The sequence below is a fragment of the Euwallacea similis genome, chromosome 28 (assembly GCF_039881205.1).
Source record: "Euwallacea similis isolate ESF13 chromosome 28, ESF131.1, whole genome shotgun sequence".
Classification (NCBI taxonomy): Eukaryota; Metazoa; Arthropoda; class Insecta; order Coleoptera; family Curculionidae; genus Euwallacea; species Euwallacea similis.
The window spans coordinates 2,226,541-2,247,833 of NC_089636.1; the positions used below are offsets into that span (position 1 = coordinate 2,226,541).

General features: G+C 34.3%; 1 protein-coding gene across 1 annotated transcript; it reads right to left on the bottom strand.

The window, feature by feature from the left end:
* Window positions 1-4,695: 4,695 nt before the first annotated feature.
* On the bottom strand, window positions 4,696-13,790 carry LOC136417384 (trypsin-like). Its single transcript, XM_066403054.1, has 5 exons — window positions 13,684-13,790; window positions 13,440-13,623; window positions 9,005-9,154; window positions 8,733-8,944; window positions 4,696-5,032 (listed from the first exon to the last, which is right to left on the bottom strand). The coding sequence occupies exons 1-5, from the start codon at window positions 13,727-13,729 to the stop codon at window positions 4,752-4,754; spliced, it is 873 nt and encodes a 290-aa protein (XP_066259151.1). The 5' UTR covers window positions 13,730-13,790; the 3' UTR covers window positions 4,696-4,751.
* Window positions 13,791-21,293: the final 7,503 nt, after the last annotated feature.

A 21,293-nucleotide genomic window follows, 5' to 3' on the forward strand; every position in this document is an offset into this window, starting at 1 on the left:
GACGTTTGCGAAATACAAGTTCTCAAAAATGATTAAAAAAAATATCATTTCAGTTATTTTTGTGAGTAATTTTGTATAAAACATAAAACTTTAAATAACGACAAGAGCTGCAATATTTTAAACCTATGTATTTCTAAGGATTTGTTCCATTGATTAATCCCTTCAGAAGAAATTGGAAGATTGTTTAATGATAAAAAGAATCTTTTAATTCTTTCTAAAGTTGTTCCTTCTGTGCCCCAATCTCCATAAATTTATTAAAAATTAATTGGTATTTCTCACCCCTGTGTAATAAAATTGAAGATGCGTGTTTCTCTTGGCTATGTCACTGTACTAACTGCACTTCAATTATCACAATTTACTTAATTCTTTGTATTTATAACTTAAAACTTTGACCTTATAAAGTTACGCCTGTTTCAAACAATACAAAATAATTTATATTGCATTAAATTTTTTTTTTGCATACTATAAGTATACAGGATATCTCACGAATATCGGTCTCTATCCATATCTTGAAAACAATGACTGGAAAGAAGTTGAAACTTTGGTGTCATACTAAAGTGGATGTGATCTATTGATTAAAAATATTTTCATGAAAATACCACTTCCGGTTATACCGGAAATGAATTTCAACTCACTTATTTTAAATGGAATACCCTGTATATTACATCAAATTTAGATTATGTGGAACATTATGAACATTTTTCATGTATAATGTTCTATATGTAATTTTTACGGTTTTCGAGATATTTAGAATTTTTCAAAAAAATTTTCAGTTGTAGCCATTAATGTATTTTCTAATAATTCGAAAATGGCTAAGAATTTTGCAATGAAATTTTGCGTTATAGTACAAAATGTTTTACTGCCCTTGAATCAGTGAGTTAAATCAAGCTTTTTCATGCAGGGTATTCAAAAAGATAGCCCAAAATTATTACAGTAGACACTCGATACTGTGAACAAAATAAAACAACGCACGTTCACGTTAGCGATTTATTTATGTAATCGGGGGTTAATCTAAATACAGTGGAAAACAGATTATTGGGTGACAAAAAAGTCTGAAATTTTAGTTTGCTTCTTAGGATTTGTAATTGTTTGCACAAGGGCTGTTTCTCTTAGTCTTTTTAAAGCTATGAGGTCTGTGAACTCCACACCACTATATTCTGCCCACTGGATTGCAGTATTTAATGCAGTTATAGCGCTGTCCAGTGACACTTTACTTGACATTTCTTGAAAATTCTCGACTACATGAACTTCACATTCTTCTTGGTCGTTTTCACATTCCATTCCAATACATCAGTTTTCTTGAATGTGGCCTACAAATATACATAAATTACATATGTAATAACAGATTTAAATTGTAAAGATAAATCCCTTACTTGTGGTGCTAGTGTATTTAGAAGATCACAGGATTTGGAGATTAAGCCTGCCTTATCATCGTCCCATCGACGTTTTAAAACAGAAAGAGGTAATTCATCATCGTCATCCTCGGACACTTCAGTGTTCTCTAAAATATTTCTCCAACATTTTGCAATAATTTGTGAATCGAGTCGATTCCATGCAGCCGTTAAGTTGACAACAGCTTCTTTAATAGTCAAGTTTTTCAATGTATCAGTTATGTTTGAATTACTTGCTATAACATCGGCAAGAAGGCTATTCCCGTAATATAATTTTGATCCATAGGTTGGATAAGCGGCGTAACGTTAGGTGGAAGAAACATTGTTACTATCTGTCCATCTTCGCTCTTTAATTCTTCTTCGTTTGAATGAGATGGCGCGTTATCTAGCAGAAGTAAGGCTTTTATCGGGAGCCCTTTATTTGACAAAAAACGTGTAACCTATAAAGGAATACGTAAATTTATGTTACGATTTCAAGAAAAATACACAACAAAATTTACCTGAGGTATAAAGGAATGATGGAACCATTTTTTTAAAATCCACACACAGCAGTCATCCACGCTGTCTTGGAGTGTTCATAATCAAGAGGGCAAGTAAAGGTTTTAAATGACCTTGGATTGGCAGCCTTACCGATAACTAATGGTTTTACTTTATGTCTTCCAGCCTTTGTGCAAACTGTTGTTATTCGTTGTTATCCGTTGTTTTTCAATTTTTCAATGTTTTTTCCGGTAGAAGTTTCCAGTATAAGCCCGTTTCGTCAGCATTATAAAGTTGATCTAATGCAATTCCAAGTTTCTGCATTTTATTTTTTAACTGCTTTTTAAAAGGGTCAATAAGTTCCGGTTGGGAAGAAAGTTTTTCCCCGGAAATTTTTAAAAACCGAATTCCAAATCTTTCTTTAAACCTCTGTAGCCATCCCTCACTAGCCGTAAATTCCTTATCAGTTTCCTTTATTTCAAAATGTATGGATTTGGCTTTTTACTTTATCATTTCTCCGCTTACGACAAAATTTTTATTTCGTTGATTTAGAAACCATTTGTATAGCTATTTTTCCATTTGTGGTAATCCAGACCCTTTAAGTGTTTTTCTTTTACTTGATCCAACATATGTATCTGTTATTACTCTTAAAATGGTTTATTTTCTTTGCTGTATTTTGCAAATCGTAGATTTAGCTATATTGTATTTTCTGGATAAATTTGAAACACTTGCACCTTTACTTAGCTCCTGTTATCAACATGCAAGGTTCAAGCAAAACCATGAAGAAAATAAACAGATGTACCCTCTTACGTTGGGGTTGCGGGGCGGTGTTGGGTAAGGGATGGAAGGCAATCTGGTCCCGGCGGTTAAAGGGCACGTTATATCTTTAACTCTGGCAATCTTTTTTTTCTAAGTGAAATTAATAAATTTAGTCCGAGATTTAAGTCTTTGTTTTCGTCGATGACACTCCTGAATTACAAGAGATTTTTCATGGAGAGTTAAACACTTTGGTTTTTTCAGCGACATTACATATAACAACACATATTCACTAAACCTTTCGACAACCGTTCAAAAGCAACAGGCAAATGTTGCAATGCAAAAAATGAAACTACAAAGTAAAACTGGGGAAATACCGGGCACGACCCGGGGTCGGGGAACCCCGTATTGAGCACGACTGCCAGGGAATCCCCAGAAGTAGTTCCCCCGGCAACGGAAATCATTTGTTCACGTTATACGGTGGTTAATGTGATAGAAATGATTCACGTTATCCGGAGGTTTACGTTATTCGATATTTACAGTATCGAGTGTTTACTGTATTCGCAAATTGTAAAAAGCTCTAATTTTTTAAATAGGAATCCCCTATTTTTTCAACAAATACATATTTAACACCAAAAATAAGTACTAGTTTTAACTCAATTGTGTAATATTGTGTATAATTGTGTAATAAAACGTAAATCTAACCGTTTTCATTTTATTAAAAAAAAACACTTTTCGATATTCAGTACTCAACGATTTATTTTAAATGACGTCAATAGTTACTAACATGGCGCTGCACGCTAAAATTTAAGTGTGGCGGCACCCGTAAATTATATAAACGGAGATTATCTCAATATGCTTATTATTTATGGTGAATGTAACAAAGTATTAACCAGTACATGTCATACATTTGGTATTCGACATCCAGAAAAACCGAAGCTATCACGAAAATTCCTCAAACACATAATAGATCATTTTAAGACGAGCGAATTTGTCAAAACACCTTACAGAAGAAATAAACCTATTGTTGACGGCGAAATAATTGAAACTGCAATTTTGGGATATTTTCAAGCATATCCGACAACATCCTTCAGATAAATTACCAAATTACTATAAATTAATAATTAAGATAATCTCCATTTGTGTAATTTACGGGTGCCGCCACACTTAAATTTTGGCGAGCAGCGGCACCTTAGTAACTATTGACGTCATTTAAAATAAATAGTTGAGTACTTAACATTGAAAAGTGTTTTTTTGAAATAGAATGTAAACGGTTAGATTTCGGTACACACAATTGAATTGAAAGTAGTACTTATTTTTGCTGTTAAATATGTATTCGTTGAAAAAATAGGGAGTTCCTGTTTAAAAAATTAGAGTTTTTTACAATTTGCGAATGATAATTTCGGGCTATCTTTTTGAATACCCTCCATGAAAAAGCTTGATTTAACTCAACATGACAATATTTTTAATCAATAGATCACATCCACTTTAGCATGACACCAAAGTTTCAACTTTTTCCTAGTCATAATTTTTAAGGTAGGGATAGAGGCCCATATTCGTGGAACACCCTGTATATTTAATAGATGTGGTAGATATTATGCGTATGCGTCTAAAGTAGTAGATACTTATATAAATATAATTGTATAACAATTTACATACAATGGCACATAGGCACGTGCTAGTAAATATTTCCCGAAATTCTACCAATTTGAAATTTTATCGCCGACGTGCATTTTTATAACTCTTAGAAAACATCATAGACTCATCCGATCGTTTGATGCTTAGAATACCAAATTAATAAAAATGGAGCTACAGAACTCAATAAAAATATCCTCGATTTTCAAGAAAATCGAACTGCCCCTCATTATTCCTTACTAGTTAGAACTATTTATTTTTTTGCAAATTAATTGGTAGACGCGGTGCCATAGCATGACCAGCAAGATCGCCGGATCTGACAGGCCTTGACTTCTTTCTTTAGGACCATTTGAAATCTAAGATTTATAAGACATGTAAGTATTGGCAACAAGAAGAAAGAAGTTCGACATGCAGCTTTAGGTGATAAAACCACACATTTATTAATCACCCAAATTTATTTAATTTCAAAAAACCAAACATAATTATTTCAGCCTAAGAAGAAGCTGGTTGTACTTCACCATCCGTTTGTTCAACGAGCCAATCGGTGTAAGCAGAAGTCCTGGCGTAAACAGAAGGAGCATTTGCAGCCCCGCATGGGGTGAGACCCCAGGAAACGATACCCACAACGTGACCGTTGTTGTCGACCAATGGACCACCACTGTCACCACTGCAAGCAGATTCTCCACCATTGACGATTCCTGAGCAGACGTTAAGATTGGCGTCGAAGGGATTGCGGTTAGCTCCAAGGAGACCATCGAGGATTGACTTGCATTCTGAAATGTTTATAAAGATGTTGTCCCTTCAAACGTGTAGTAAAGTTAGTTCAACGCACGCATTTGTGAATTGAACACGCGCAAAATAAAGCGACAGTAGTGATAATTGACATGCGCACAGTGAAACTTTTTCATGAGTGACTCTAAACTGCATTATCTTGCAGTAATATTTGGTCTATACAAGGTGTTCCAACTAAAATTTGCATTTCGTGAAATTTCTGATTTCGTCCAAATGTGGGAAAAATGCTAAAATATGACAATTTTAAATTGAGGGGAGACCAAAGTTTATCTTGGTTTTAAAGTAATTTCTGCATCTCTCTAGCACTCGGAGCCATATTTTCAAAAACTTTAAATGACAAGAGGCCGAGTAACACATTATTTTGGAACTCCTTCCATTCTCAATGCAACCATGTTTTTTTCAAGTTTAAGCGATTGGTTTTTCAGAATTACGAAATTGTCGCACGCTTATTGAAATTTTTCACATTGTTAATCCTGTACGCTCTTGTTCAAATTGTAAAGATTTTTTTTGGTAGGAACAAATTAAAAAATGTTACCTTATCTGCACTAATATTTGAAACTTTTAAACTAACAAAAAAATTTTATTAAAGGTGTTAGATTAAAAATAAATCATCTTTTACTTTGTACTTGATTTCATGACTTATTGTCGGTCAGTTAAGTTAAAAATAAAAACCGTCATTTACACTCGCTTTCACATTAAATGCACCACCCAGTAATAATAATAATTAAGTCTTATAATTTTGGCAAAATAATGCTTCATAATAGAGTATCAAATGATCAGACTTTCAGTTAAAAGATACAACATTTGCTAATGAAAAAATTAATAATAAGTGCCATCGCCTCGTACGGCAATGCAAGCACGTACTCTTCGCGGTATGCTTTGCAACAAATGATCAATATCTTCCTGGGGTATTTCATTCCATGCTACCTCAAGATGATGTCGTAGGTCATCCACATTGTTTGGAGGCCTCGGTAAATTTCGAAGACGGCGACTCATCATATCCCAAAGATGTTCGATGGGCGATAAGTCTGGTGACCGTGCAGGCCAAGGCAGTATTTCCAATTGTGCTTCTTCCAGGTATCGTCGAGTAATGTTCGCACTATGTGGTCTTGCATTATCCTGTTGGAAAATGCCATTTGGTAAAATTTGCATGAAAGGTACTAATATTGGCCTCAGAACATTGTCAATGTAGCGACGTGCGTTTAGGGTGCCTGGAACGAACACAAGAGAAGATCTTCGGCCAACACATATCGTACCCCAGACCATAACACTAGGTGTTAAAGCTGTGTGGCGCCTTTCAGAAAATTGCAAATTTCTTCTTTCACCTCGGTATCGTCTGACTCTTCTACGACCATCATTGATCCATAAACAAAATCGCGACTCGTCACTGAAGACGATATTGTTCCACTCATGATTCCAATCAATTCGTTCTTGACACCAGGCCAATCTGGAAGCTTGGTGTTGGGCGGTTAGTGGCGGTCGTAGATTTGGGCGATATGAATGCAGACCAAAAGACGAAATTCTTCTGTAAACTGTTGCCATCGACACCCGACGATTTAGAGCTCCCATCCAATCTGCTGCAACAGACATTGTTGTTTGAAATCGATCACCAATGGCCATCCGTCTAAGAAGTCGATCTTCACGTGCGTTGCTGCTACGGGGAGGACGTCCAGCTGGACGATGTCGCTGAACCCTCTCTTCAGACCACGAAGACCATATTCTCGCAATCGTGGTGTGGTTCCGATTCATCTTCGGGCAATCTCAAGAAAAGAAAGTCCACCCTCCTTCATGCCGATAATTCGCCCTCTATCAAAATCCGAAACGTGGGAAAAATTTCGACGCTGTCTCACTGGGGGCATTTTGAGATGTCTTGTTCACAGTTCAACAACAAAATAAACTGATATTTCGATGTAAATATTATTTTATTTATTTACAATTGAATAAAAAATCTAATAGGTCGATGACAAAAAAACCACCAGCATTCTTTCTTTTTTACTGAAAGTCTGATCATTTGATACTCTATTATGAAGCATTATTTTGCCAAAATTACAAGACTTAATTATTATTATTACTGGGTGGTGCATTTCATGTGAAAGTGAGTGTATAAAATGGCTTATAGTACCGAACAAAAATTTGAATTAGTAAAAAAGTACTATGATCGTAACAATTGTGCCAGTATTGCTGCTAGAGTTTTTCAACCAAAATCTTGTGAAACATCAAGTTAGTCTTCAGTACGTTACTAATTTAATTGCAAAATTGAGAAAAAGAGCTTTGGTACAAACAAAAAACATAACTGTCAATATTTTATACAAAACGAAAGAGTTGAAATAATTGTTCTTGATGGTTTTTCATGGATAACAATCTGTATGAAAAAATTTCACTAAAAAGTGGTGTGTCTAAAAATAGTATTCATTAGATTGCCAAAAAACATAAGTTTTTTCTATTCAAGATAAGACTTGTCCAAGAATTAACCGAAAATAATCCGGATTGACGTTTACGATTTTGTGAAAATTTAACTGACCGTTTGATGATTGACCCAGGTTTACTGTACAACATTTGTTTCTCTGATGAAAGTACGTTTATGTTGAACAATGAAGTGAATAGACATAATTGTCGCTATTGAAGTGATATAAACCCACATATTTTCAGTGAAAGTCCAACACAAACGCCCCAAAAATTAAATGTGTGATCAGGCATACTGGGCGACCACATCATCGGGCTACTTTTTGTTGAAGGCAATTTAACTAGAGAAAGTTATTTGCAATTATTAGAAGACCTAATTGAGTTTTTAATTACCCAAGCACTGGAAGAAGACGAAAATCTCCAAAAAAAAAACAACTTTTCTTTCAATACAATGGAGCGCCTCCCCATTATCATGTACCAGTAAGCGATTTCTTAGGTACTTATTTTCGCGGACAACGGATTGATCGGAGAGGTCCCATCGAATAGCCAGCTAGATCCCCCGACTTAACTCCTCCAGATTTCTTTTTTTGGAGTTGTTAAAGTCTCAAGTTTATGCTGTTCTATCTACATCTCTAGAAATGCTTCGTGAACGAATCGTCGCAGAGTGCCGTTTGAACACGCCAGAACTGTTGTAAAACGTTAGAGAAGTTTTTCAAAATTGTTTGTACTATTGTCTGGAAGTTGGTGGTGAATATTTTCAGCACTACATTCGTTAAATTAAAGTGTTTTTTTTTGCAAACATTTCTGTCTCCTTTTACAGTCATCTAGACAGTATTCTAAAAAATAAATCACTTTAGTTAAAAAAAAACATGGTTAGATAGAGAATGGAAACAACTTCAAAATGATGTGTTACTCGGCCCCTTTTGCCTTTAATGATTTTAAAGGGGTGGCTCTGGGCGTTAAAGAGGTGCAAAAATAACTTCGAAACAGAGATAAAATTTGATCTCATCCTCAAGTTAAAATTGACATATTTTGGCATTTTTCTCACATTGGGACGAAATCGGAGATTTCATAGGGTCTAAATTTTAATTGGGACACCCGGTATTGTTTGCGAAAAAAAATACAAAGTCAACACACACGCGACAGTAGGAAAGTGTCTTTACTTCGTTCGAATGCTGAACTCGTTAGTTCTTTTCGTATGTGGTAAATTATAACTTCTCACATGTGGTAGGTAAAGAGTTATTATACCTCAATTAAATTGAGTAGGAGGAAACTTACCATCCGCAAGAACAATTGGTAAATTGGCGACTTGAAGATTGTTGGGCAAGCTGCCTCCAGTTACAGTAATACCCCATCCGGAAAGAAGGGCGGTACCAGATGACACAGAGAATGCTGGAGGAATAGCAACGGGTCTAACGTTTAGTTCTGTGTAAACGAGGCTCTGAGCTAGTCTCAAGATTGCGACATCATCGGGGGCAACTTGGCTCCCTCTGGGGATAAGTGCGGATTGAGTGCCTGCACACCATTCTCATGAGGAATAAAGCACTTACCCTGGGTAGCCAGGGTGAGATATGATGCGTTCTACGTCAATAGTTTGCTGTCCTTCGATTCCTGCATCGTTCAATAACAAAATACCAGCGAGTATTCTCAGGTTGGATGCAGACGTTCCACTTACGCAATGCGCAGCAGTTAAAACCCAACTAAACAAAAAAAGAAACTGATTCCAAAAAAATCGAAAACAAAGATTTTCAAAACCAGAAGTAGTTGCTTATTCAAACAGTATACGGTGATTTAACGCTTGAGCGTGGTGAAAAAGGCAGATTAAATAATTCACCAGATACAAGGTGTCCCGAAATCAATGCCAAAAATGGTATCATAAAATTATTTGGGTCAAAACATTAAGATTTACTTCAAAAGTTATTTGAAAAAAGTGTTTCGTTTAGATGCTATTGGCGGTCTAAGTTTTTGAAAAAAACATACTTTTTGCTATATCTCAAGAATGCTTCAATGGATTTTAATGAAACCCATTGTGCATTTATTCATTAGTACAGGGATTATTTTCATGTACATTCATGTCTTTTCGCAATGTGGAAGCGGTAAGTTCTTAACCATCTTCATACAAAAATTATCAGAACTTTTCATTGGGTATTGGTATTGGTATTGGGCATCGTATTGTTTTTTTTTTTTGATGATACATTAGCCCTTTCCTCAACTTTTCTATTTTTTGTAAATTTCTCGTACGGTTAACATTTCACGCAGAAAAAAATTATTTTCTTTTCTTATACAGAACACCAACTTGCCATTCCTTCGATAATTATCGACACTTGTCGATGTGAACGCTGACGTCACTTATAGAAAATGTCATAAAAATTAATCAAAATTTTTTGACGTTTCTTTTGAGTTGTTTCTTTTATTAAGAACAATAATCATAATAATTTATCGTTTTTCATAATTCATTTAAATTGTTTTTTTTATTTTTTAAGAGTTCAATCTTCATTGCAAATCAGGAGACTTAACTGGCTATTCAACTGAAACATTAACAAGTGTCGATAATTATCGAAGGAATGGCAAGTTGGTGTTCTGTATGAGAAAAGAAAATAATTTTTTTCGGCATGAAATGTTAACCGTACGAGAATTTCCAAGAGATAGAAAAGTTAGAGAAAGGGCTAATGTATCATCAGAAAAAAACCGATACGATATAGCTACTCAATGAAAAGTTCTGATAATTTTTCTATTAAGATGGCTAAGAACTTACCACTTTCACATTGCGAAAAGCCATGAATGTTACATGAAAATAATCCCTGTACTATTGAATAAATGCACAATGGGTTTCATTAAAATCAATTGAAGCATTCTCGAGATATAGCAAAAAGTATGTTTTTTTCAAAAACTTGGACCGCTAATAGCATCTAAACGAAATACTTTTTTCAAATAACTTTTGAAGTTAATCTTAATGTTTTGACCCAAATAATCTCATGCTATTATTTTGGACATTAATTTTCGGAACACCCTGTATAAGAGTTACACAAAATTTCCCAATAGGTTTTTTCCCGTACTCCGGACTTTATACGATCACGACGGAGCGACTTTTTTCGGGCTTCTTAGGGCGACAACGCGCTTTAAATTAGATGGATTTTCACGTCGACACTTTCAAGCCCGATTTACACCCCTTAAACGGGCACCCTCGGGCAATTGTTAAATATGGCCAAGGTAGTCGGGACGATGTCCTTTTTGATGCTCCTAGGCGCGTCTCCCCACGTCTCCGAGAAAGAGAGCTATTTCGCCCCCGCGCGGATCCTGCTCTCGTAAAAATCGAAGCTGTGGGATTTCTTTTTCCTTTATTTGTAATAAAACGTACACCTCCCAAAGGCATCAGAAATCTACACCCCCGACATCTACTCCTGGGTCAGGTTTCCGCATGTTTAATACGTCGTGGCCACCTGCCCGTTTGTGCTGCACGTACGGAAAGTAATAATAAAGGTAATAAATACTTTACAGGTGACATTCACGCGTTGATGGAACTAATAAAAAAAGATTTGCCTCCCCATTTTTGTGAACCCCGGTGTCTTTATGCTGCTTTTGCCCCCCTTTTTGCCTTATTTTATAGCCTTATGGCTATGTTCGCGTCATTTTTACTCGATTATAATACAGTTACGTCGAAAAGGGCATCATCCACGGTCCGCCGGGTTACCTTTGCCATATTTAACAGTTGCCCGAGAGTATCCATCTAAAGGGTGTATATTGGGGTTGCAAAGAGTATCCTCCATTAAGATAGTCAAAATGATCTGAATTGAAAACCTAACTAAATGGGCATATACATATGTACATAAGTTATAACCCTCTAATTCTAATCAATTGCGCAAAATATCCTTGCCCCCACCCCCTAGACAAAAAAAACTCTTAAACTCCTATCTTTTCAATTGTAATTTTTAACTTGAAAACTGATTTTTCGGAAAGTCTGAAAAAATCACACACATATAGAAAAACCTGGCGCAGTCGCCACATTTTTTTCGTTTTTGTTTTCTGCTAAGTCTAACCTAAAAACGATTTTTAAAATTTCAAAATGGAATCACTTTTTTTCAGAATGGGCTGCAGGTTGAGTTTGTTCTTCTACTAATGGACATTTTTATGAAAAATCTAAGTGTATATAAAATGTGTCACTTTTTAAGCTACGCCATATTGAAAAATGCAAAAAACTCAATTTTTTGGCATTTTTTTCAGTATCCAATTAAGTATTCCGGCTTTTTTAGGTATTTGATGTATTTTTTATAATCCAATAGTATATATTTAAATAACAACTGAAAAAAAAATTTTAATCGAATTTAAAAATTTTTTTGTTTGTATTAGACGCTGGTCTAGTTTTGTTTCTTAATGACAGGCAGTTTTATGATAAATTTAACGATATACATTTAAAATTTGTTACTTTTTGTCGTGCGCCATATAATTAAATTTAAATTTATTTTTAAATTGCTATCAGCATGTGATATTCCCAACTAATACACCTCGAACCTATTCCCAAAAGATACAATGAGCTTTTACAAAAACTGAATATTTTTTACTTAAAATAAAAACTCAATAAGTTTAACTCAAAATTAGCTTAAGGTCGTATTTCCAAAAACTTAGTTTTATGAATTATTTGTTATGGTGCATCACAAAAAGTAACGAATTTGAAATATACAATTGTATTATAATAAATATATATATATATATATATATATATATATATATATATAATTATTAAATATATAATTGATTTGTCAAAAAATTGCCCGTCATTAAGAAACAAAAGCTAGAACAGCAGTCCAACACAAACAAATAAAAATTTTTTTATTTTATTTTTTTATTTATTTTTTTCAGTTACTGTTATTTAAATTGATACTATTGGACTATAAAAAAAATGTATTAAATGCCGAAAAAAGCTGAAATGCTTAAATCGGTATTGAAAAAAAATGCCACAAAATTGAATTTTTTGCATTTTTCAATATGGCGCAGCCTAAATAGTGACACATTTTACGTACACTTAGATTTGCCACAAAAATGCCCATCAATAGAAGAAAAAACTCAACCTGCATCCCATTCTGAAAAAAAGGTATTTCATTTTAAAATTTTAAAAATTATTTTTAGGTTAGAATTAGCAGGAAAAAAACGAAAAAAATTTAGTGAATGCGCGACGGTTTTCTAAATATGTGTGATTTTTTTCAGATTTTTCGAGAAACCAGTTTTTAAGTTAAAAATTATAATTGAAAAGATGGCGGTTTAAGGTTTATTTTTGTCTAGGGGGTGGGTGTAAGGGTATTTTGCACAACTGATTGGAATTAGAGGGTTATAACTTATGTACTTATATCTTCATTCAGTTACGTTTCTAATTTAGATCAAAGGGCATTTTGACTATCTTAATGAAGAGTACTCTTTCGACGCAAAAAAGACTCAATTTAAACGCTTTTTCGTCCACCGTGAATCACAAGATCCCGATGTGTACCAATCCTACAGAGGTCCCAAAATGGAAAAAGCCTATTGAGAGATTTTATGTAGTTCTTATGCCTGGTAAGCTATTTAATTTTCAATTTCTCACTATCGAGACCCGTTTGTGTCTCTTTCACCATGTTTCACCAGCTATTTCCGGACCGTGAAGAGCTAAAAGTTAGAAAAAATTCTTAAAAATACTCCACATATGAAGGTTTAAAACGTGATGAATTTTTAAATTTCAATTTCTAAATTCTAGTTTTGACCTACATTTCCGAATTTCTCATAAAAGCCAAAAATTTCCCTAAAAGCTTATATGAAGTATACGAGTTCTTTCTATACATGACTGCTTTATGTGTTTTCCTTGAAAAATTGACAAGGGGTCCTAATTTGGTTCTTATACTAAGCAGTTAATAGAAAAACATAACTAACTACTGGCTGATTATTAATCTTCGCCATTAATACACTTGTTTGTTAAATAACTTTTTCAAGTTTAGATGAAATATCTGAATTTGAAACTACCTTGGAGCAATGATAGATCCTCCGCAGATATGACTGTAAGAAATGATCAGTCGACGGTGCAAGGAGACTTGGTATGGAACTTGGTTTCTTTCTGCATTTTGACCATTGACAATCTTAAGACTGGTGTCGACTGGCTTGTTATTTACTGGGTAATAGGACGCCTCGAAACTAGGAGAGGCATCAGCTTAAATACCAAATAGGATCTGATTCTAATCTCCCCTGTTTTTGATATTAGATAACGTACCAAGAACTGCTGCTACCATAACACTGAACACTAGAACGATCTTCATGGTGGAGACCGCGTGAAGACTAATCAGGGGTAGCAAGTGAACTCATTATTTATAGTGCTAAGTGTCTGGAGAATGAAAACCCTTTTAAAACCTTAATTTAAAATTAATTCTAAGGATTAAAATGTAAGTCTTAAGATTGATAGGATATTAAATCGGCATCGGGTATAATAAATTCCAAGGTATTATGAGAAATTAGCCGAGCTGATAATAATATGGGTGGTAATCTTTACCTCTCACTTAATTATTGCTTATGAGATATAGAGGTTTAAGAATGTTGATTCAAGCGACGTCCTAAAGCAATTCAGGAAATGTTTGAGTGTAGGATAGTGTCGTCATTTCAAAAAAATGTATGTGTGCTAGCAAACATCGAATGATCGATGAATTCATGGTTAGTATTTTTTTATTAATGAACAAATGAAGAGATTATGACTCAATACTGTCGAGTTTTTCCGTGAAAATATTGATATTTCATCAGTTCTTGAAATAACCGGGCTTCTTCAGTCAATCGGATCCAACTTATGAAAAGGCACTTTTTAGGTGACTGATTTTTCTCATTTAGGTTTCAGTTGGTGGAAATTCAATTCTGTTTAGGTCGGTGAAAAGATTCTTTCGTTAAAAATTTTTAATTTTCAAAATATTGTGGGGAAACTGGATCTAAAATCCATGTTTCAGAGCCATGTTCTACAAAAACAGAATACGATTTGTGTCCTAAATAATGCTTGTTAGGATAATTACAATTTAGCCAAAAAGTCATATTACCTCATATGGAAGATTCATTATAATATCTATAGATATCCTGATCTGATATGATCACCAACAAACCTAGAGAAAAAGACATAGCAAAAAATCGTAAGAAACACCAATTTAAGTTTAAGTATACTAAAACGAATCCTTCGAGTCCTTCAAATATTTTACAAATTTTGTTTGGTTTTGTTATAACATGGCCAATTAATTTTTTCTCGTGCTAATTTGTGTATTCATCGTACATTATCAGCGAGTTTTAAATACAAATCAATCTCTTCTTGAATGAAAACACTGGATAAGTCCGTTTGCGTGTTATCGTTAAAAATTACTGTTGTCAACATTTCAACAGTTAAAATACAAATTTCGAAGTTTAGAATTTATTAAAGTAAATAATACAAATAATTTCGATTTCAGGTGATTAAATGGTTTAATTCCTTAATCCCCCAGTTAATTTATGGTACTTATTTGTTATTTTCGGAGAAGTCTCAGATAATGGTCGACGTAATATTGTTGCATATAGCGTGTCCCAGTGCATAGGTGATCACTGATCTTGAAATTCGGAAATCGAAAGATATAGTGTGCAAATTAAAGTATAATTGTAAAAATATGTGTCTTGCCAAGCCTACTATTGTTAACGCTTTTTGACTACTTGGGGACACGTACAGTGCTGGGCGAAAGTCTTTTTCAAAGAGTAATGAAAAAAAAAACGCTTTAACATGTGAACTGATTTTGAGTTATACGTATTTTTTGGCAATAAAATGAAATATTATCCTTCAGCCCCTTAGCTGCGCCCCGACCCAACTTTTTTTTAATGGAAACATATGTCGTGCGTGGGTTCGTTGAAAAGCTCGTGAAAAATGGAATCTCACCATACCCTTTTTTAAAATTTTAGTTATGTAATTATTAAGAAATAAAAAAAAAACTTTTCAAAGACAAAACAATGACGAATGCCTTCTTAGTCTTATCTACAGGTTATTTAACTTCCTTGGCATACTCCCGAACGATAGTAAAACCAAATAAAACCTAATATCGGTATGATATCTTTAATTCTAAATGAGTTTTTATTTTACTTCGATAAAATAAATAAACAAACAAAGTGGTATTCAGCATATCAAGATGTACTTTAAAAGATGAAAAAAAATGCTGAATTTTTTATGCCAAGTTTATTCCCTCGATAAACAATACATTTTTATTTCGTTTTAAAATTGTAAAAGTGACTTCACCTCTCAAGGTATTCTCTTTGAACTTGTTAAACAAAAATGGCATAGTCAGAAAGGTAGCGCATCGAAGTCTTGATATTGCTGGAATTTTGGGGATAGAATGCGAAGTCAAAGTGAAGTGTGTGCGTTATTTAATGCAAAATATTTGGAAAACAAATTGTCCAAATACAGTTAGTAAAATATCCCACAAATATGAGGAATATGGAACAATGAAGGACTTGTTCAGAAGTAGTCGTACAGGTGTTTTAGATGACGATCAAAAATTGGATATCGCCTTATCTCTGCAGAAAGATCCGTTTGTGTTAATAGTTTTACTGACTCAAAATCATGGTGTGTCTAGACGTACGATTGGGTGGTGTTTAAAAACAGAAAAGTACCACGAATATAAAATATATTTTGTCCAAGAGCTTTTGGAAGATGACTGTGACAGGCTTTCTAAATTTTGTGACGAAATAATGAGGCAGTATGGCGAAAACAATGAGTTTCCACTGAACATACTCTTATTAGATAAAACTACCTTTTATTTAAATGGAGTGGTTAACATGTATTGGGTTGGCAATTAAATTCGTTCGGTTTTCTTTCCGTATAAGTTTCATGCTGATTTGCTTTTTTTTTCTGAATGCTATCAAGCAAATCAAATAAACACATGCAAGATCAAATTTTTCTTATATTTTCTACGAACTTTGGTTTGGCTATCATAAGTATCGTACATATAGTGTAGCGGTGAACATGGAAAGAAGTAACGTGCATTTTCGTCACATTTTGTTTTATTATTTTAAAAAAGGCAAACGAGCCGCCGATGTTCATAAAAAGATATGCCGTGTGTATGGAAATGGTGCCTTAACAGAACGTATATGTCAAAAGTGGTTTGCCAAATTCCGTTCTGGAGATTTTGATATCGACGATGCATCTCGTTCCGGTCGTCCAACTGAGATGAACTCAAGTGACGTAAAAGCTATAGTCGACAGTGATCCATCCCAATCGGTAAGAGAGATTGCCACAAAATTGAATATATCTCATACAAGCGTAGAAAAACACTTGCATCAGTTAGGATACGTTTCTCGACTCAATGTTTGGGTACCGCATCAATTAACCGAGGCTAACTTGATCACCCGAATATCCATTTGCGATTCGTTGCGGAAGCGCCAAGAAAGCGATCCATTTTTGAAACAAATGGTGACAGGTGATGAAAAGTGGATCATTTACGAAAATGTTAAGCGCAAAAGATCATGGGGACACAGCAGCCAGCCACCACAAACGACCTCGAAAGTGGGATTGCATCCGAAGAAAATAATGCTCTCCGTATGGTGGGACTTTAAGGGCATTATTTATTACGAGTTACTACCATCTGGAAAAACAATAGATTCAACCCTATACTGTTCCCAATTAACGAAATTGAAAGAAGCTGTTCGCACAAAGCGGCCAGAATTGGCAAATCGCAAGGGTGTTGTCTTCCATCATGACAACGCTAGGCCTCACACATCTTTGACCACGCGGAACAAATTACTCGAGTTTGGCTGGGACGTTTTGGCTCATCCTCCTTATTCACCGGACCTTGCTCCTTCCGATTTTCATTTATTTCGGTCGCTGCAGAATTCAATGAAAGGAAAAACCTTCAAAGATGAAGATGCAGTTAAAAACCACCTTGATCGTTTTTTTGCCGATAAGCCACAGTCATTCTATGAACGCGGCATAATGAAGTTGGTAGAGAGATGGCAAGAGGTTATCAATAAAGATGGTCAATATATAATTGATTAAAATTTGTTTTGCATATAAAAAAAATATGTTTTATTCCAAACTAAAAAACTGAACGAATTTAATTGCCAACCCAATACAATTATCGTTTCTGGAGTCAGAAAAATCCACACTGCATATATGAAGCTCATACGCAACAGCCTCAGAAAGTAAATGCATGGGCAAGTATTATTAACAGGCGAATTGTAGGGCCATTATTTTTTGAAGAAAATCTTACATTTTAAGGCTTCTCAAACTTTTTAAGTTTTGAATTGGTACCTGCTCTAGTTATTACGTTTCCCAAGGATGTAGATCCAGATATATCTATTGAAACAATTTGATTTTAACAGAATGGTGCTCTCCCACATTTTAGTGTTAATATTAGAAGATATCTTGATAAAATATTTGCGGGTAGCTTTATTAGATGACGTAGCACAATTGAATGGCCACCCAGATCTCCAGATTTAACGCCATTAGATTACTTTCTTTAAAGATATCTGAAAGTTAAGGTTTATCAAAATAGGCCAGTTAATATTGAAGACCAAAAAGCTAAAATTAGAGTGGAGTCAAATAACGTACGGGCTGAGGCCATTCAGAATTTCATTGACAGATTTTACTATCACTTGGAAGAATATCAAGTAGAGGGTTGAGGATTTTCAGCATATGCTACTTTAAATAATCTGTAGATAAGACTAAGAAGGTATTCGTAATTTTTAGAGTTTTTTTCCTAATAACTACATAACTAAAGGTAAAAAAGGGTTTGTTTGGATTCCATTTTTCACTAGCTTTTCAACGAACCCACACACAACATATGTTTCTATTAAAAAAAAAATTGAGTAGGGTTTCAGCTAAGGTATTGAAGAAAAATATTTCATTTTATTGCCAAAAAATACGTACAACTCAAAATTAATTAACATGTTTCAGAATTTTTTCTAAGTCAGTTGTTGAAAAGATATTAATTTTATTATGGAGTTTCGCCCAGCCCTGTATATAGCTTTTAATTCTTCCTCAAATCAGTTCCACAAGTCAACAGTGCACTTGTAGCTTAGCATTTTTCACTGGCTGCACTGAGGAGGTGTAAAAGTATCTGTATCATTTATTAAGTTTATTATAAATTACCGAAACATTTTTTAGAAGTTTGGACAAAACTGGTAAGCTTATTAATGCCCTATTTAGAACAAAATCCATTTCTCTTATATCAGTCACCGATATCTTGGACAATGGAGTCGACACGTTACCGGAATCTGTTCTAGACCGCCCCCATGACTGACCCACCACCACTGAAGTATTATCAGTAAATATAGTTATATGGCTATTTCGAACATTATGGGATAAGTCATTGATAAACAATAAAAATAAAAGGGGTCCCAGGACGGACCCTTGACGTACATAGATGGCGATATCCTGCACTTCGGACTTATCACTAGAAAGCTGAACGTAAAATTTATGTCGTGAGTGCAGAGTTTGTCGTACATAAAATCTATATCCAAGCTATCAAATATTCGGGAGAAATAAAAAAAAGTCCAAGAACGCGCTTTGCCACAGCTAGATGAGTATAAATTGTATTTTTAAATTGATATATTGCACCTTGGTTTGTTGATTAGCCTGTACGAAACTCGTACTATATACAGGGTGTCTCTAAAAAGTCTTTACAACGCTCTACCATTGGTAGCTGAGATCAAAATAAAACGATTTAACCACATTTGTCTTAGTCTAAAAGTTGATAATAACCGAGCTACAGGGTGGCACACAGCAACACAGCAACAGAGCAACAGGGGTTAATTTTATTCGTCGCATTAATTTTTGTGTGCGTGTAAATGGTGGGCATTTTGAACAGTTACTTAAGTAATTTCTTAATGTTATTTTTAATATTAAAAAATAAAAATTTAGAAAATTACATTCCTTTCCATTTATTTTATAAGCGTTTCTCTCGAAAATGATTGCAGTTAGCGACTTGATTAAGGTACATCTTTTTTAATCAAAAATACCGCGCAAATACGTTTTTTCATCCAAAACTGGTTTACCATTAAAAACAAAAAAGTTTGAAGGACCTAAACAAGTACCTAATGGGTATACATGGGGCCCTCTGCGATTTACCGAAATTTTGTTTGTAGATATGAATTCCTCATCCCGAAAAACCCATTAGTGGAAAATTTCATGAGTTTTCCTCTTGCCATTTCATAATTACGGATAAAAATTGAATTTTACGTTTCAACTTTGCCACCCTGTAGCTCGGTTATTATCAACTTTTAGACTAAGGCAAATGTGGTTAAATCGTTTTATTTTGATCTCAGCTACTTATGGTAGAGCGTTGTAAAGACCTTTTAGAGACACCCTGTATGTAGAGGATAAAACCACCTTTTTCTATTGAAGAATTATACGTAACGGTCGTAATAAACTCTTTTTTGAATACCATTTTGGTACCAGACATTGATGACGAACTCTAGAGGCTCAGAAATAGTCAATTTTACTTCATTCAACATTTTTACTGACAATATATACAGGGTATTTCAAATTCGACCCTCACCATTGGGATCTCGGAAACTAGAGGAGATACGAAGAAGTTTAAATGGGGGCAAAGTTGCGTACTCTACCGCTTGATCGAATTCCATTTTCAAAATTTTAATTTTCCGAGTGCTTCCGAAGATATCCGAGAAAATCTAAAAATTGGAGAATCCATTTTTATTTTTTTAAATTATTATTTGACAAGGAAGGTTAAATCCGTAAGTACATGTTCATTGCCACTTTTTCTCAGCTACACGATGACATATTCAGATTTGCCATCCGACGTTTCGTCTTTCGGCTACCATTATCAACTTTTTTTTTTATGGGCGCCATATTGGATTTTTCGATAGAAAAATAGTGCGTTTCATTCTGATTTCATTGATATAAAACTTCTTATAATTTACTTTTTTAAAAGCCGAAATATTTAAATAAAAATAAATATTACATAGTTGGCCTTGACTCCATCGAAAGACTTTCTTTTGTTCGCGCTATGTGACAGAACTCCTTCAACGAGATTAGAGCATGAGCAGAATTCCAATGAAAATGAGCTTCAGAAATGAAGAGAAACGAGATATGTTAAGACTTTAGTACAAATCCGATAGGAACAGTACGAAAATAGTTAAAATATATTTTGAGTTATATCCGGAAAGCACCAAACTCACCAAACTGACCAAAAACCTAAAATGAAGTATGGAAGCAGAATGGAACAAGATTTTCAAAGGTATGAAACTCAGTTAAATGTTCATTCAAAGTTTTAAATAATGTTCTATGCGGCTGTTGTGTTTCTGGATATAACTCAAAATACATTTGAACTGTTTTCGTACTGTTCCTATCAAATTTGTAGTAAAGTTTTAACATATCTCGTTTTTCTTCACTTCTGAAGCTCATTTTCATTGGAAATCTGCTGACGCTCTAATCTCGTTGGAGGAGTTCTGTCACATAACGCGAACAAAAGAAAGTCTTTCGATAGAGTCAAGGCCAACTATGTAATATTTATTTTTATTTAAATATTTTGGTTTTTAAAAAAGTGAATTATAAGTTTTATATCAATGAAATCAGAATGGAACGCACTATTTTTCTGTCGAAAATCCAATAGGGCGCCCATAAGAAAAATAAAGACGGTAATGTTAGCCGAAAGACGAAACGTCGGATGACAAATCTGAATGTGTCATCGTGTAGCTGAGAAAAAGTGGCAATGAAAATGTGCTTACGGATTTAACTTTCCTTGTCAAATAACACTAAAAAAATAAAAATGGATTCTCCAATTTTTATTTAAAATATCGGTATCTTCGGAAGTACTCGGAAAATAAAAATTTTGAAAATGGTATTCGATCAAGCGCCAGATTACGCAACTTTGCACC